Consider the following 13,634-nt stretch of genomic DNA (forward strand, 5'->3'; position numbering starts at 1 on the left):
TGCTGACTTGTGAGTCGTCTCGACCGAGTGTCTGTGATTCGACACTTCTATGAGTGAGGGTCTCTATAATTGGCCCTCAGTCCTCCAGATTAACAGTGAACCAATGACAGAAGCAGCACTAAGGTATAATTATTTGAATTTTAGCATAACACGAAATGAACCCGTGAATTTTTCAGGTCTCTAGTTATAAGACACGGATTTTATGAGAGGTTTTTTTTATCATTCCATTTTAGTTTAGCTGTGGACGAAGCACGCCGGAGGGGTAGGCCACCAGAGATGACTCGCTATTCTGCTGGTAGTGTCACGTTCAGGGGCTAGCTTACATAACCTCGTCACATTCACAATTACGTTTCAGGCGCGAAAACAAACCGCAAAAACTTAAATATTAATTCGGATAGCTGGTTCCGGATTCTAACCCTGTCTCATCTTTTAAAGTGTGTGCCTTCCTCATGCCTTAAGTTTAATTGTAGCATTTTGTTATTTACTGCTGGATTTAAAAAAAAACTTAATCACCAATATTAGAAGTATTTTATGTATTAAGTCTATATTAATGAAACTGTACTTTTTTCACTTGTGAAAGTTTTTTTTAAGTATCAGTTGGAAATGATTACATCAGAAATCCAGAAAATAGGGATACTAAAATTATTACATTACACCACAATTTGGGTGTATGTACCATGCAAATTTAGTAAGTGCATGTGTGCAATCTTTGCCAAGTCAAAATGAGAATGAACACCCATCACTTTCCCCATCTGGAAATACAAAACATTTATGGCTATAATTAAGTCTAACCTAATTCCTTGCAGATTTGTTAATCTCTTTGTTGTACAATATCCACTTCATAATTGTTCTTCCCAGCGAGTTCCTTTCAAGCTATTGAACAAACTTTTAGCATTATCCTTTATGCAGTTATGATTTGTTTCATTAACTAGAGTGACTTCAACTTTAGAACAGACATCCACTCCATAGAACAATATTTCCACATGGTGTACTGTTTTTAATGAGAAAGTGAAAAGGGTGCGAATGAAAATTGAGTTTCTACTATGGATTAAAAATAAAACTACTTATTTTTGTTACATTTAATCACCAATATTAGAAGTATTTTATGTATTAAGTCTATTAAAGTATAATACATTATACTTTTTTTAAATGACAATATGTGGTAACAAACTAACCTTAGTAGCTACGAATTTAGTATACGTTAGCTTCATTGAGTGTATTATATTTATTTTTGCGTGTGTGTATATAGGTGTGTGTTGGACTTAATAATGGTTATAGTGTAGCCAATTACAGGATGTTCACATTCTGGAAAGTCAGGGAAGTTGAAATTGTTCCAGTAAAGTCACAGAATTTGCTTTAAAATGTGGAAAAGTCATGGAAATTTCCCAGTGATACTAGTAATTTGAGGAGGGAATGTCATCTTCCGGTATGCCATCACCCAGACTTTGAACCAGCCCATGGAATTTTTGTGTATGGTCGCACTCACTGTAAAATGGCGTATGTTTGAACTAGTAGAGCTATAGGGGAGGTGGAGGCTGAATTGTAATATTTCTTTCATAAAAGTGCATGATAGTTTAATTGTTTTGAAAAATTTGTCATGGAAATTTTTTAATTTTGAAGAGTCGGGGAAATGTTTCTACAGATTTGTGTGGATGGACACTCTGTATTAATTGAAGGGAGAATTTGACCGACTAACTTGGCTGCAAAATCAACCTTACGTCTATATGGTCTAAAATGCATTGACGTTGGAGCTGATCAACATTTTTATTGTAAATAATAAAGTATTCAGGATAGAAGAATGAGCGTCTGATTTATATTCAACTGATCGAAGTTCTACAACCATCTTAACTTTTGTCGCTGTCGTAAAATAATTTTATTGAAATAATTGAGGAGGTTAACATATCACAAAATATGTGAAAAATAAAGGAGTTAATTTAGATTATTTGAATTAAATAATTTTGCGACGACGAAAAAATTCACGGTGGTTGTAGAACTGCACGTAATTAAACATAATCTAAACGCTCGATGTTATAATAGGTATATTTAGATAAAATACTACCTATTGTAGCCGTTACCATGGTGTGTCTTCCGGAATTTTTTTTAAGTTTTTAGTTTCATGGTCCATAGACACCAAAACCATCGTCAACTCACAATTATATATATATATATATATATATATATATATATATCACATTTTTGTGGACTCTATAACCGCCGTAAATTTTCAAAAAACACTTTCAACCTGATACATAAAATATAAACATGGAAATCTCGGACCAAAGGGGTAGAAATGCCGAAGGTATTTTGAAAAACAGAAAAATCGCTCTTACTCTTATTATATGGAACATATCACATCAGTTTAAACGTAACTCGTACGAGTAATACCAAAATTTTGTCTTAAAACATTTTTATACGACCAACCATAACTGCAAGGGGTGCAAAAATTAGTGTTGGACGACAAAAAAAAACATAACTCTGTTCGTAGGCACACCATGAAAATCGTTCTAAGTGTTTGTAAATCTTATAAATTTTATCTAAAACCTTGGTCTGAAACAATTTTTTATAAGACGAAATATTTTGTAAGGGGTTTAAAAAATTGGGGGGGGGGGGGTTATAAATTAAAAATACTTATAAAACCATACCTTTTATACTTTTGAATCCATTACTTTTTAATTTTAAAATCTAAAAATATATTATCTACAACTTTCGTCCAATTCATTTTTATATGACCAGCCATTACTGCAAGGGGTGGAAAATAACAGGGGTTGAAAGACAAAAAAAATTCATAACTCCCTTAATATGCACACTATTAAATCCGTTATAATTGTTTGTAAACCATTTAAATATTATCTAAAACTATTTTCTGAAATAATTTTTGAAACGACCAACCTTAACAGCAAGGGGTGGAAAATACAAGTTTCAGGACACAAACAAAATTCCAGACTTCCTTAGTAAGCACACAGTCGAATCCGTTCAAATTGTTTGTAAATATTATAATTTTTATCTAAAACTTTTGTCTGAAACCATTTTTGATAATACATACCATTATTTCAAGGGGTTGAAAAAACCTGAAGTTGGAATGAGAAAATAAATAAAACTTCCCTACAACTATTGCTGCAAGGGGTGTAAATAATAAGGGTTGAAAGTAAAAAAAAATAATCACTTTTTTAGTAGATATACTATCATATTCGTTATAATTTATAGTAGGAATCCTAAACTTCATCTAAAACTTTGGCTGAAACAATTTTTGATGAAACGAATTATTACCCTAAAAAAAGGGTTGCAATTAAAAGAAAAAACTTTCTTAATAGCCAATTAGTTCGAATTCATTTTCAACCATCTATTTAATATTATCTTAAACCTTGGTGCAAAGCAAATTTTTATATGACCACGTTATTAGTGTAAGGGATAAAAAAAATAGTGTTTGAAGGTCAAAAAATTAAACAATTACCTTAGTAATTCGTTCCAAGCTTATCAGTGCTGCCTTCTAAACTATTCAATGCTAGATACATTGAGTTAATAATATTTGTAATATGTTCGCTGCATGTAAAATAAGCAGATATTTAACCGATCATTTTGTAATATTTGAGAACATAAATATATTATGTAAATTAAGTTTTTCAAATTTTCCACAAGTTTATAGAAGTTTCCAAAATATTTCTAGAATAAATAGGTACTTCGAAATCTACCCATGCCTGTAGGCTGTGCTGAAATGGATTTTTTTAAATACATTATTATTTACGATACTAATGTTATTCAGCTCCAACTAGAGACGTACACTAACCAGCCTTGGAAAGCACTTTTAACATATGACTTGTAGATGTTTTCAACTTAAACTGTCGTAATAAGCCTGCAGCCTAAACTTGTCGATTTAATCCAGACTCATAATGTATAAATTAGTAGGATGCCTGAAGTTAATAGTGAAGGCTGCGGCAAATATTTTCCCTTGAAATGTCATTGGCATTTAGTATTATTTATTTTTGTGAATGACTACACTTATTATACTGCCAATAGACACCATCTTAATGATGTTTGAAAATTAATGTATTATCGCTTCCTTAACATAAGCACAATTTTAATGTTAAACGCTAAATAATTGTGGTATGACAATTTCTTGAACCGATATATCGTCTCTCTGTTTTTATCCCTTTGCCCCGAGGGGTGCGGGTGGGGGTGGGGGGGAAATTGTGTATGTCCCGTTCTAGGCCATTGTTATACTAACACAGTTAAACTTGTAGACCTTTTGAGTGGCCGATTTTAAAAAAATAGTTCATACTTGTTGCATAATGGGCTGGCAAAGTTTAATTAAAACAAGCGCATAATGGATAAGGGGAATCAAATTGAATATATTTACCTATATATAAAGTATAAAGGCAGTGCCGGTGGCTACTGCGTGCTACTGTTTAAATTACTTTGAAATTTTTGATTTTAAAATTTGTTTAGCAATTGAAAGTCCTAAAAATTCTGAGGATTGTAAAAATAATGTTCTAAAATAAATTAAACTTGGTCGCATTGTAGCCATTGAAACTGACTCTAAAACCTAAAAAGGATCCAGTTTTTATATTCAGTTTTATTCTCCTTATCCATACTGTACAAACACGTTGAAAATATTAAAAAATGCCAGCTAATAATGCGATATATATATATATATATATATATACATACATACATACATATATATATATATATATATATATATATTCATCTTGTGAAAGTTCAGTCACTAAAAAATTAGGATTGTTGAATGAACAGTGTGGAACGTAAATGTGAAATAATGACCTTTAAACGGGGCGTGCACCCGTAACACCCAACTCAATGACTTGTGTGTAAGCCGGAAGCGTGCTGCGACTGCAGAGGTGCGTGGTTTCCGCTTGCAGGTGCTGTCGGCTCTGGACATCCTGCAGCCGCCCCACATCGACTTCTTCCAGGAAATGTATCCTTTTGCCTTGCTGCCCGCGGCCTCGTAGCGGCGAGGTGTCTTCTCCGCTGGCCGGCCAGATGTCGAGTGAACAGATCCTCCGATCATTCTCTTTCTACAGAGCCGCAACACGTATTTCATATGCATCCACGTGATGTGGGAGATATGGGTAGGCGCCAGCAGCGCTGATAAAGTCTTAGGGCTCAGGACACAGCCAACTGTCTGGTCAGCTGAGCGTGGTAAAGGGGAAGCCTTCATTTCACAGACGAGAGAGTCACACCCGAAGTTTCCCGAAGTTCATGCTAGCTTTTTTTTTTTCCGTACCACAACAGGTGTATTTATTTGGGATGCAGCTTACTCATACGTCATACGCCGTTCTATCTCTTTGTATAAACCGGTGTGGCATTAAATTTTGCGGTCGATTAGGATAGTTTAACTACATTATAAATACTTTAAAACATTGTGGATGGTTGGTTATATTAGGTAAGTATAGCTACATTGAAAATACTGTAAAATCATTTTATGGTTGCTTAGCAAATAACTTTTTAATATGTAGCTATCCAGCGCTAGGAAACCGTTTACATGATTTCACAGTATCTTTAATATAGCTATCCTAACCAAATCAACCGTCCACAATGTTTTAAAGTATTTATAATGTAGCTAATTTAACCTGATTGACCATTAGTACCCTTTTATCAACACCGCCATATTTATTTACAATGAACAAAAAAAAACCGAAGATGCACGATCGGGAGTTTGGCTCTCTCGTCTGTGAAAAGGATTCCCGTGGTAAACGGACTGAGGCGGTGACCATGCAGGGTTGGTGGCCCCAGCCGCTGGTCATTGCCGAAGCCCTAATAACCACCCGATAAAACATCAGGGAGTGATCCCTAACAGCTCTGTTTTAAATAATAAGCTCTGGAATTCATCTAAAAAGAACTGGAATGTCACTCCCACCCTACCCTGATAGGGCGCGTATGTGGGAGGGGAACGTGAGAATGCCGGCCGTAAGGTCGGAATAATCTGTATCCACGTTGAATTTTAAGACTATAGAGACATAATATCTAAATATTTTTATTAACAAATTCAACATAACAGTTAGGTACGAAAAAGAAACACGTAAATGTAAAAAAACAAATGTGGTAATTAGTATAGCTCTACTGAGATATAATTGGTTATTAAAATGAAAGAGCAACTGGGCGAGTGCAGCAGTGAAAGGGACACGCCTTGTGATTGGGCCGCTTGATTTTGTTAGGCTTGTGCAGCGCAGTGGGATGCAGATGTTTATGGCACCCGCATGTTTCGGTGTGATTGTGAAGACGTTTCACTTCGAAAAATATTCCTGGAAATAATCTTTTATTTGCGGCACAAAAAAAAATTGTATAGGTGTGGCTCGTGCTTGTGGGTGCGTGCATGCTCTTGTCTTCCGGCGACCACCAGCTGGGAAGCCTTTTTTTCACAGACGAGAGAGCCAAACTCCCGATCGTGCATCTTCGGTTTTTTTTGTTCATTGTAAATAAATATGGCGGTGTTGATAAAATGGTACTAATGGTCAATTAGGTTAGGTTAGCTACATTATAAATACTTTAAAACATTGTGGACGGTTGATTTGGTTAGGATAGCTACATTAAAGATAATGTGATATCATGTAAACTGTTTCCTAGCGCTGGATAGCTAAATATTAAAAAGTTATTTGCTAAGCAACCATGAAATTATTTTACAGTATTTTTAATGTAGCTATAGGCTACTTACCTAATATAACCAACCATCCCCAATGTTTTAAAGTATTTATAATGTAGCTAACCTATCCTAATCGACCGCAAAATGTAATGCCACACCGGTTTATACAATGAGATGGAACGGACAAAAACAGACGAGCATGAACTTCGGGTGTGGCTCTCTCGTCTGTGGAATGAAGGCTTCCCCTACCAGCTGTCGGCGGCCACTCGGCGACACGGATGCTGGGGAGCTGGCCGGCAGCCACGGCACGCCCTTGACCTGTCGGTGGTGGAGGGGGGGGGGGGTTGAAATATTCCCTTGCCCCTCCCCTCTGTCGTCCCCTTGTCCGAGCGAAGCCAAGACACAGGCTGTCCCGTCGAGACGAGACCAGTCGATAGGTCAATTAGTTACGGTTACGAATTTAAAAATAAAAATAATTTATAAAAATATGTTTTGAGCTATCTGCTTTTTTTTTTTTTTACTACCTCTAAATTATTAGATACCGTGATGGCAATTTTTTTTTTTTTCGCTATCATTACTATTGATTATATTTTTAAATAAAATCAATATTGCTTTACGTTTGTGGGGGAAAAAATATTTAATCTGATATTTTAAATATTCATGCTGAGAAACATTAATATGCTTTCTTAGCTAGTTTTTTTTGCTTAAATCAGCCAGATTTTCAAATAACTTGATAAGTTAGCGTAGTAACGTTTTTACAGTATGAATAGTCATAGATTCCCGATTAAAGTTTTTTTTTCTCCGTATGTCGTTATAAATTATTTTTTTTCTAGAAAATTATAGCGTGTTATATTTTCTTATGAATTGTTATCAATAGTAGACTGATTCATGATTACGTTGCAAAAATCTTTTTAGTCAAGAGTATCTAAAAATTTGGTGCAGTTATGGATTTTAAAACTTAAAAAAAAGTTTTCTAACTAAAAAAAAACTTTTTATTTTTTATAATTCAGAACCGTGATTAATTGGCCTATCAACTTTTTTGCCGTTGAGTTATGTGACGTCCTGAATGGACTGCGCGCGCAAGCATGTTAAACCTACTACCATGTGGATATTGTGTGTTTTCTGACTGAAAATCCTGAAAATCTTTTAATGCATATTTCAATGTAAACACCCTGGTGTTCTACCATGAATAATTTCCAAAACAATAACTCGAAATTAAACAGTTGCCGCTCTTTAATTCGGCATTGTACTGTTAGGCGCGTTCTGTAGTCCGGCACTGGTCGTGCCGCTCACCTGGTGGATTTTTTTTTTTTTCAAAATAAACCTCTTAATAGGGGAAGTGATTTCGATTAACAAACATTACCTATTTTGTAACAACTGTTTTTAAATATAATTGCACTACATATTAGATTTGTATTTACATTAAAATATATTGAGATTCGATGCTCCGTTAAAATAGCTGATCCGGCATGACAGTGATCAAAGAGCGTTTGCTGAAATATAATTTATTTTTACATATTCTATTGCAGTTTTGAACTGTTGCCATGGGAAAAAAATTCATATTTACAAAATAAGAAATAAAGAAATGAAAAAATAAATCCACAGAAAACAACCCTAAATGAGCTGATGTCAAACAGATAAACCCAACGATGTACCTAAACCGGTATTATGGGCAACAACGGCGACAGTGCATACGAACATATTCAGTTTGTTTGTGCCTGACGACGGTAACAGATGCCAGTACCCGAAACGTTGTAACTCTTTTGTCATTAGAATCCTGCAGTGTTCGTCAGTGTTGTTGTCCATGATATCTGTTTTATCTGCGTCGTTGTATTCGTATATTTGTTGCGTTGTCCAGGTTTGGTTATCTGTCTGCGTTTACTTTCAATAGTTGAAACTGTCTCGTAGTATTTAGCGCACAGTGTTTGTCTGTGCTGTTATTATTTCATGACTAAATTCGTTCCACGGAAGTTTTGTTATTAGTGCTTTTTGTTACATTTCAGTTTAAATGTCTTTATCTGTGTTGTCATTGTGTTGTCCTTAATACCTGTTTAGGTTCATCGTTGGGTTTGTCTGTTTGACATCCAGCCAATTTTTTTTTGTGTGGGTTTATGTTTTAATTTTTTTTATTTCCTATTTTGCATTTATTAATTTTTTTTCCCCCGTGACAGACAGTGCAAAACTGCAATAGCGTATGCCCAAGAAATTGTATTAAATCAAAATTCCCCATTGCGTGAATCATTTAAAGAAAGCGTTTGATGTGACGCACGTATCACTCAGTGTGAAACAAAATGGCCACCAACGCAGTCGTGTAATGCACGTGTGGTAATATAATGGTACACAATGTAAGTAAGGACGTGCAACAAATACCGCACACACAAAAAAAAAACTGACAAGTAGGTATTCGTTGGTGACTTTCAGATCACACGGTAAGGAAACTTCTACATTTTAATTTCAAAACACTCGTGAATGAGAATAGGCCTGATTAATAAATAGAATTGAAAAATATGCGTGTGTCGAGATCATAAACGGCAACAGAATTTTACCTGTCCGCTTTTAAATGCATTTAGTGTTTGATATTTCATTAATAGTGCTTTTAAATTTGCTTAGCATTAAATTACGTGTTTCCGTTTTAGTACTATCTGTGGAAGTAATCAATCGTGCGTGGAGTTCGGAGTGGTACGCAAGATAGGTCTATTCATATTAATTTAGTCAATGGTGCGAAGGATCGTTCTGTCTGTAAAGTGTCGGCACAAACATTTGACGTGACAACGTCTAATAAATCGATGAACGCCGGCTGCCGCACGAAAAAGTGTCCCGTTACGCACATTGTTCCGTTACGCTGTGTCCCGTTACGCTCATAGTACGCTTGCGCCGCATCTATCTCTCTTCCACTCGACTGTTTATAAAGTGAAGTGAAAAGTTAATGTGGTTTTCATTGCTTATTACAACAACAATTTCGGCAACAAAGGTTAATTATTCTTGCATTTTAAAAATCTGATTACTAGTATAATTTCAAGTATTTATTATTTTATTATTAAAATAAAAATGATTCAGTTTTATTCATAAAGTATGCAATAATTTCATCAATGTTTTGTTATGACGTTGTCACGTTAAACTATCGTCCGTAAACCGACTTTACAGACAATCAATTTTTTTATAGGTCCAGGCACATCCTACAAGTTTTTGACGCAAGTAGCAAAAAATAAAAGAATTATCACGCTAGAGAATTTCCCTACAACTTCGGGTGTGCAATTACTCTTATAATTTAGAGGCTAATTTTTTTTACGGTGGATAGTTAATTGGCAGTGAATGGGATGACCGTACACACGTAGATTTCAGTGAGTTATCGTGTGGGTGGAGTAAAAATTCATTTCGTAAAACCGAATGTTCATTAATCACACAACCTATTTACCAGATTCCTTTCCTCTTTTTAAATCTCGCCGGTCTCTTTTTGTTAAAACACGCCACAATGTTTTTTTGGTTTGTTTATGTATTTATAATTTGTTTTGCAGAACTAAATTTTCTCACGTAGTTGCGCCTCTCCTTCGACCAGCCTTGGTACTGAAAGCGCACATTTCAGCATTGATATAGCGCAGAGTCTGCCCTTAAGTATTGGATATTCGACTGTAATGACTGGAAGCCCAAAACACGAATTTACATCGTTGCATATGTTATATTCAATTACTATGAGAATTTTTTTTTTCGCGCATTAAGTAATTTTTTTTTGTATCATTGAAACTAAAATTTTCATTTCGTATACTATACATCCTCCAGATTTGTGCCAACAACTTATTATTACTTGAATAAAGACGTGTTGTTTAGAGGCAGTTATTTACAATAAAGTTTTTTGAGATATTTTTTCGTTCAGTGTTTGATTATTCATGGTCTCATATTGATTCACTACGAGGCTGCTAAAAAAAAAAAGTAAAACAAAATCCCCTTAAAGTATGATGCTGAGTCATTCTGTAAGGGGATATTCTCAGTTTACAATACGTTGTTGTTCTTCCGCTGGTTTTGTGTCCTAGCTGCGCGGTAGTTGAACTCTGTAACGCCAAGTGGAAGGGAGCGCCAGTAAGTGCAAGCCCTGCAGGGGTGCAGTAGCCCAACTGGGGGGGGGGGGGGAGGGGCATGACCCCTCAGTGGGCACCCCGCAGTAAGCCGCCTGATGTACAGGATGGGGCAAAAGGTGTGTGTGCCTAACAAAAAAACACTGTATTTTGTTATATAATTGTTAGAGACCGGAAAAATTCGCGGATTCATTTCGTGATAGGCTGAAATTCAAACATGTGTACAATTCTGCTGGTTCTGCTATTGGCTCGCAGATTAACTGGAACTCTCTGGGCCAATGAGAGACTATCGACCAAAGAAGCGTTGAATCACAAGCTACCCAGTGGAGACGACTCACAATTTAGTACCCAATGAACACGCGTGTTTACTTGAGATGTGCAGAAGATAATGGAGGTTATCCTAGAGGTCATTGAATCCGCGAATTTTTCCGGTCCCTAATAATTGTCATATTTGTCATATTTGTCAGAAATTAGATTCCAGTTACGTTTTCAGTACTGTTAGACTTTTGCCTAACTATACAACTTAAAACCAATAATTACTGAAGTGTTTTTATTCTATTAAATGATTCTGATAGTCATAGGCACACGAGTATTTTCAAAGACGTGCATATGGTTGCCTGGAACATTTCGTTATTAAAAAAAAAAGCAGATTACAGAAATGAGGCTTGTTTTATTGGAATGATTATACATCTCCGTTATTTTTTTTATCAAGTACGGTAGATAACATCAGGAAGATGGTGGACATCAGCAGCGATGCAATGAAGGAAGGCGATTTCGAAACTCTTGGACCACCTTTCGGCATATCCTACAAACCTTTTTACCTTTTTGACGGCGCTGCAGCCACATAAGGCTGTAGTTTCAGTGGCGAGGCTCGGATGTTCCCTGCGCGCCTCTTCTCTCCTGAGGTGGCGTTGAGTGGCCCGCGCGTTCGCCGCACTGGAGCGGGTGTGACTGCTTCCTGCGGGGCTGCCTCACAGCTTGGAACAACTGGAGGTGCGAGCACGGGAGGAAATCACTGGGGTCGTTACCACAACGCCGAAATACCATAACGCCGAATGTCAAAATTGACCACAACGCCGACAGCTAGAAAACTGCTGTGTACCACAACGCCGAAATAACAACTGAATGAATTTGTGTGTGTTTCTTAAATGTACCTTAACGCCGAAATACCACAATCAAACCTAACCTTACCTAACCTAACCTAACCTAGCGTAATATAACCTAGCCTAGCCTAACCTAGTCTAACCTAACCTAAACTAACCTTTGTGGCAGTCCTGCAATGGCATTTTTCGGTGTTAGTGTATTTAGGCAATGTGGCAATTCGACGTTGTGGTACACAGCAGTTTTCTAGCTGACGGCATTGTGGTCAATTTGGCATTTCGGCGTTGTGGTATTTCGGCGTTGTGGTGCGTCCCCGAATCACTGCTACACCCCTCGAGGTGTGCCGAAAAGCGGTCGAAGAGTTCCGAGATCGCCTTCGTCAATGCATCGCTGCTGATGGCCACCATATTCCTGATGTGATCTTCAGAACTTAAAAAAATTGGGGTGTGGCTGTGTCATGGACACGGCCGTGTGTTGTACGTGAATACATGTACGTAACAGGTAATATTTTCTATACAAAATATAAAATACGTTATTTTTTTTATTTTAACAATATATATAAATATTCACTGTGACTCCTCAAAATGGCGGCGCTTCCCCCTCCACCGCGCGCGATGCGTCACAGTCCTCACTCAGCGTAACGAATTCTTTGATCCTTTAGCTATCCAGTGGTGTAAATACATTTTGGATGGAGATGACAGATATGTAGCTGCAACACCAAATTGTATCCCCGATTTTGTTATCATTCGTATTTTGAATTGCCTCCCAAAAATTGAAGCAATTTTAAAGACGTGTTCACGTCAAAAAAAGAGGGGGGGGGGGGGTGTTTACCGATTCCAATAAAAAAAAACCTCACTTCTGTAAGTTGGGGAAGCCTAAGATGTACATCAAGTTCTGTCCCTGTCCGAACACGCCCGAATATTCACCTTCGGTCAACCTCGGGTTTATTTATACCTATATATTTATATTTCTCTGTTTATTTTAATGTAGCTATACTAACCTAATTAACCGTCCATGGTGTTTTAAAGTGTTTTAATGTAGCTAACCTAACCGACGACTTTTAATATTTGAATTCATTTTTCCTGCGCAAAAATAAAAGAAATCCCGAGGTTGGCCGAAGGTGAATATTCGGGCGTGTTCGGGCAGGGACAGAACTTGATGGACATCTTAGGCTTCTTCTCTAAGTTGCTCCGTTTATTTTAATAGCGCTTCAGAACCGATACGCACCTTTTGCCCCATCCTGTACATCAACTGCACGGAGCCGAGGGCTGTTGTGAAAGGGAAGGCTGTTGGGGCGACGCACGAACAGCTGACGACGTCCTAGTCCCAGGGGGAGGGGAAGCCTTACGTATTCCCTTCCCCCCCCCCTCCTTTTTCCCCCACCCCTTCAACCAGCCTGCACGTGTGCACGCATATCATTGTCCAGCCGGCTCGGCTGCAGTAACTCGACTTACTGGTAGTATACGGAATTATTTTGCTTCTGATATCTCGTGTCTTTGCCCGTGATTTTCAATATACTGACAATATAACAATATACAAAATTACTTATAAAAAGCGTTTTCTAATAAACACGTCCTTGTTTTATGAACTTGAAAATTATTTCATTCCTAGCACTGAATCGTGTGGTATATAGTTTTCGTCTTTAAACACGTTATTTTTATTATATAATTTATAACAACAAAAACTTAATTTTCCTCTAACCCTGAAAAAACTAAAGTTTCTGTAGTTTTAGGAAAACCTTATTTTTATTTTTATTTTTGATGAATTATGTACTAAAAATAATAAGTTTTAAGACGAAGGCATTCTATGATCGGTTAATCCAAAACTGTATACCCGCTGATTTCATGCTCTCAGTTTAAATTGGT

General features: G+C 36.7%; 1 protein-coding gene across 1 annotated transcript in view; it reads left to right on the plus strand.

Annotated features, from left to right (window-relative positions):
- LOC134541705 (serine/threonine-protein kinase NLK) overlaps positions 1 to 13,634 on the plus strand; it is an 82,027-nt gene that overhangs the window by 7,345 nt on the left and 61,048 nt on the right. Inside the window, 1 exon segment of the mRNA XM_063385351.1 lies at positions 4,878 to 4,933. Coding sequence (XP_063241421.1) covers positions 4,878 to 4,933 — 56 coding nt within the window.

The sequence above is a fragment of the Bacillus rossius genome, assembly GCF_032445375.1.
Source record: "Bacillus rossius redtenbacheri isolate Brsri chromosome 4 unlocalized genomic scaffold, Brsri_v3 Brsri_v3_scf4_1, whole genome shotgun sequence".
NCBI lineage: Eukaryota > Metazoa > Arthropoda > Insecta > Phasmatodea > Bacillidae > Bacillus > Bacillus rossius.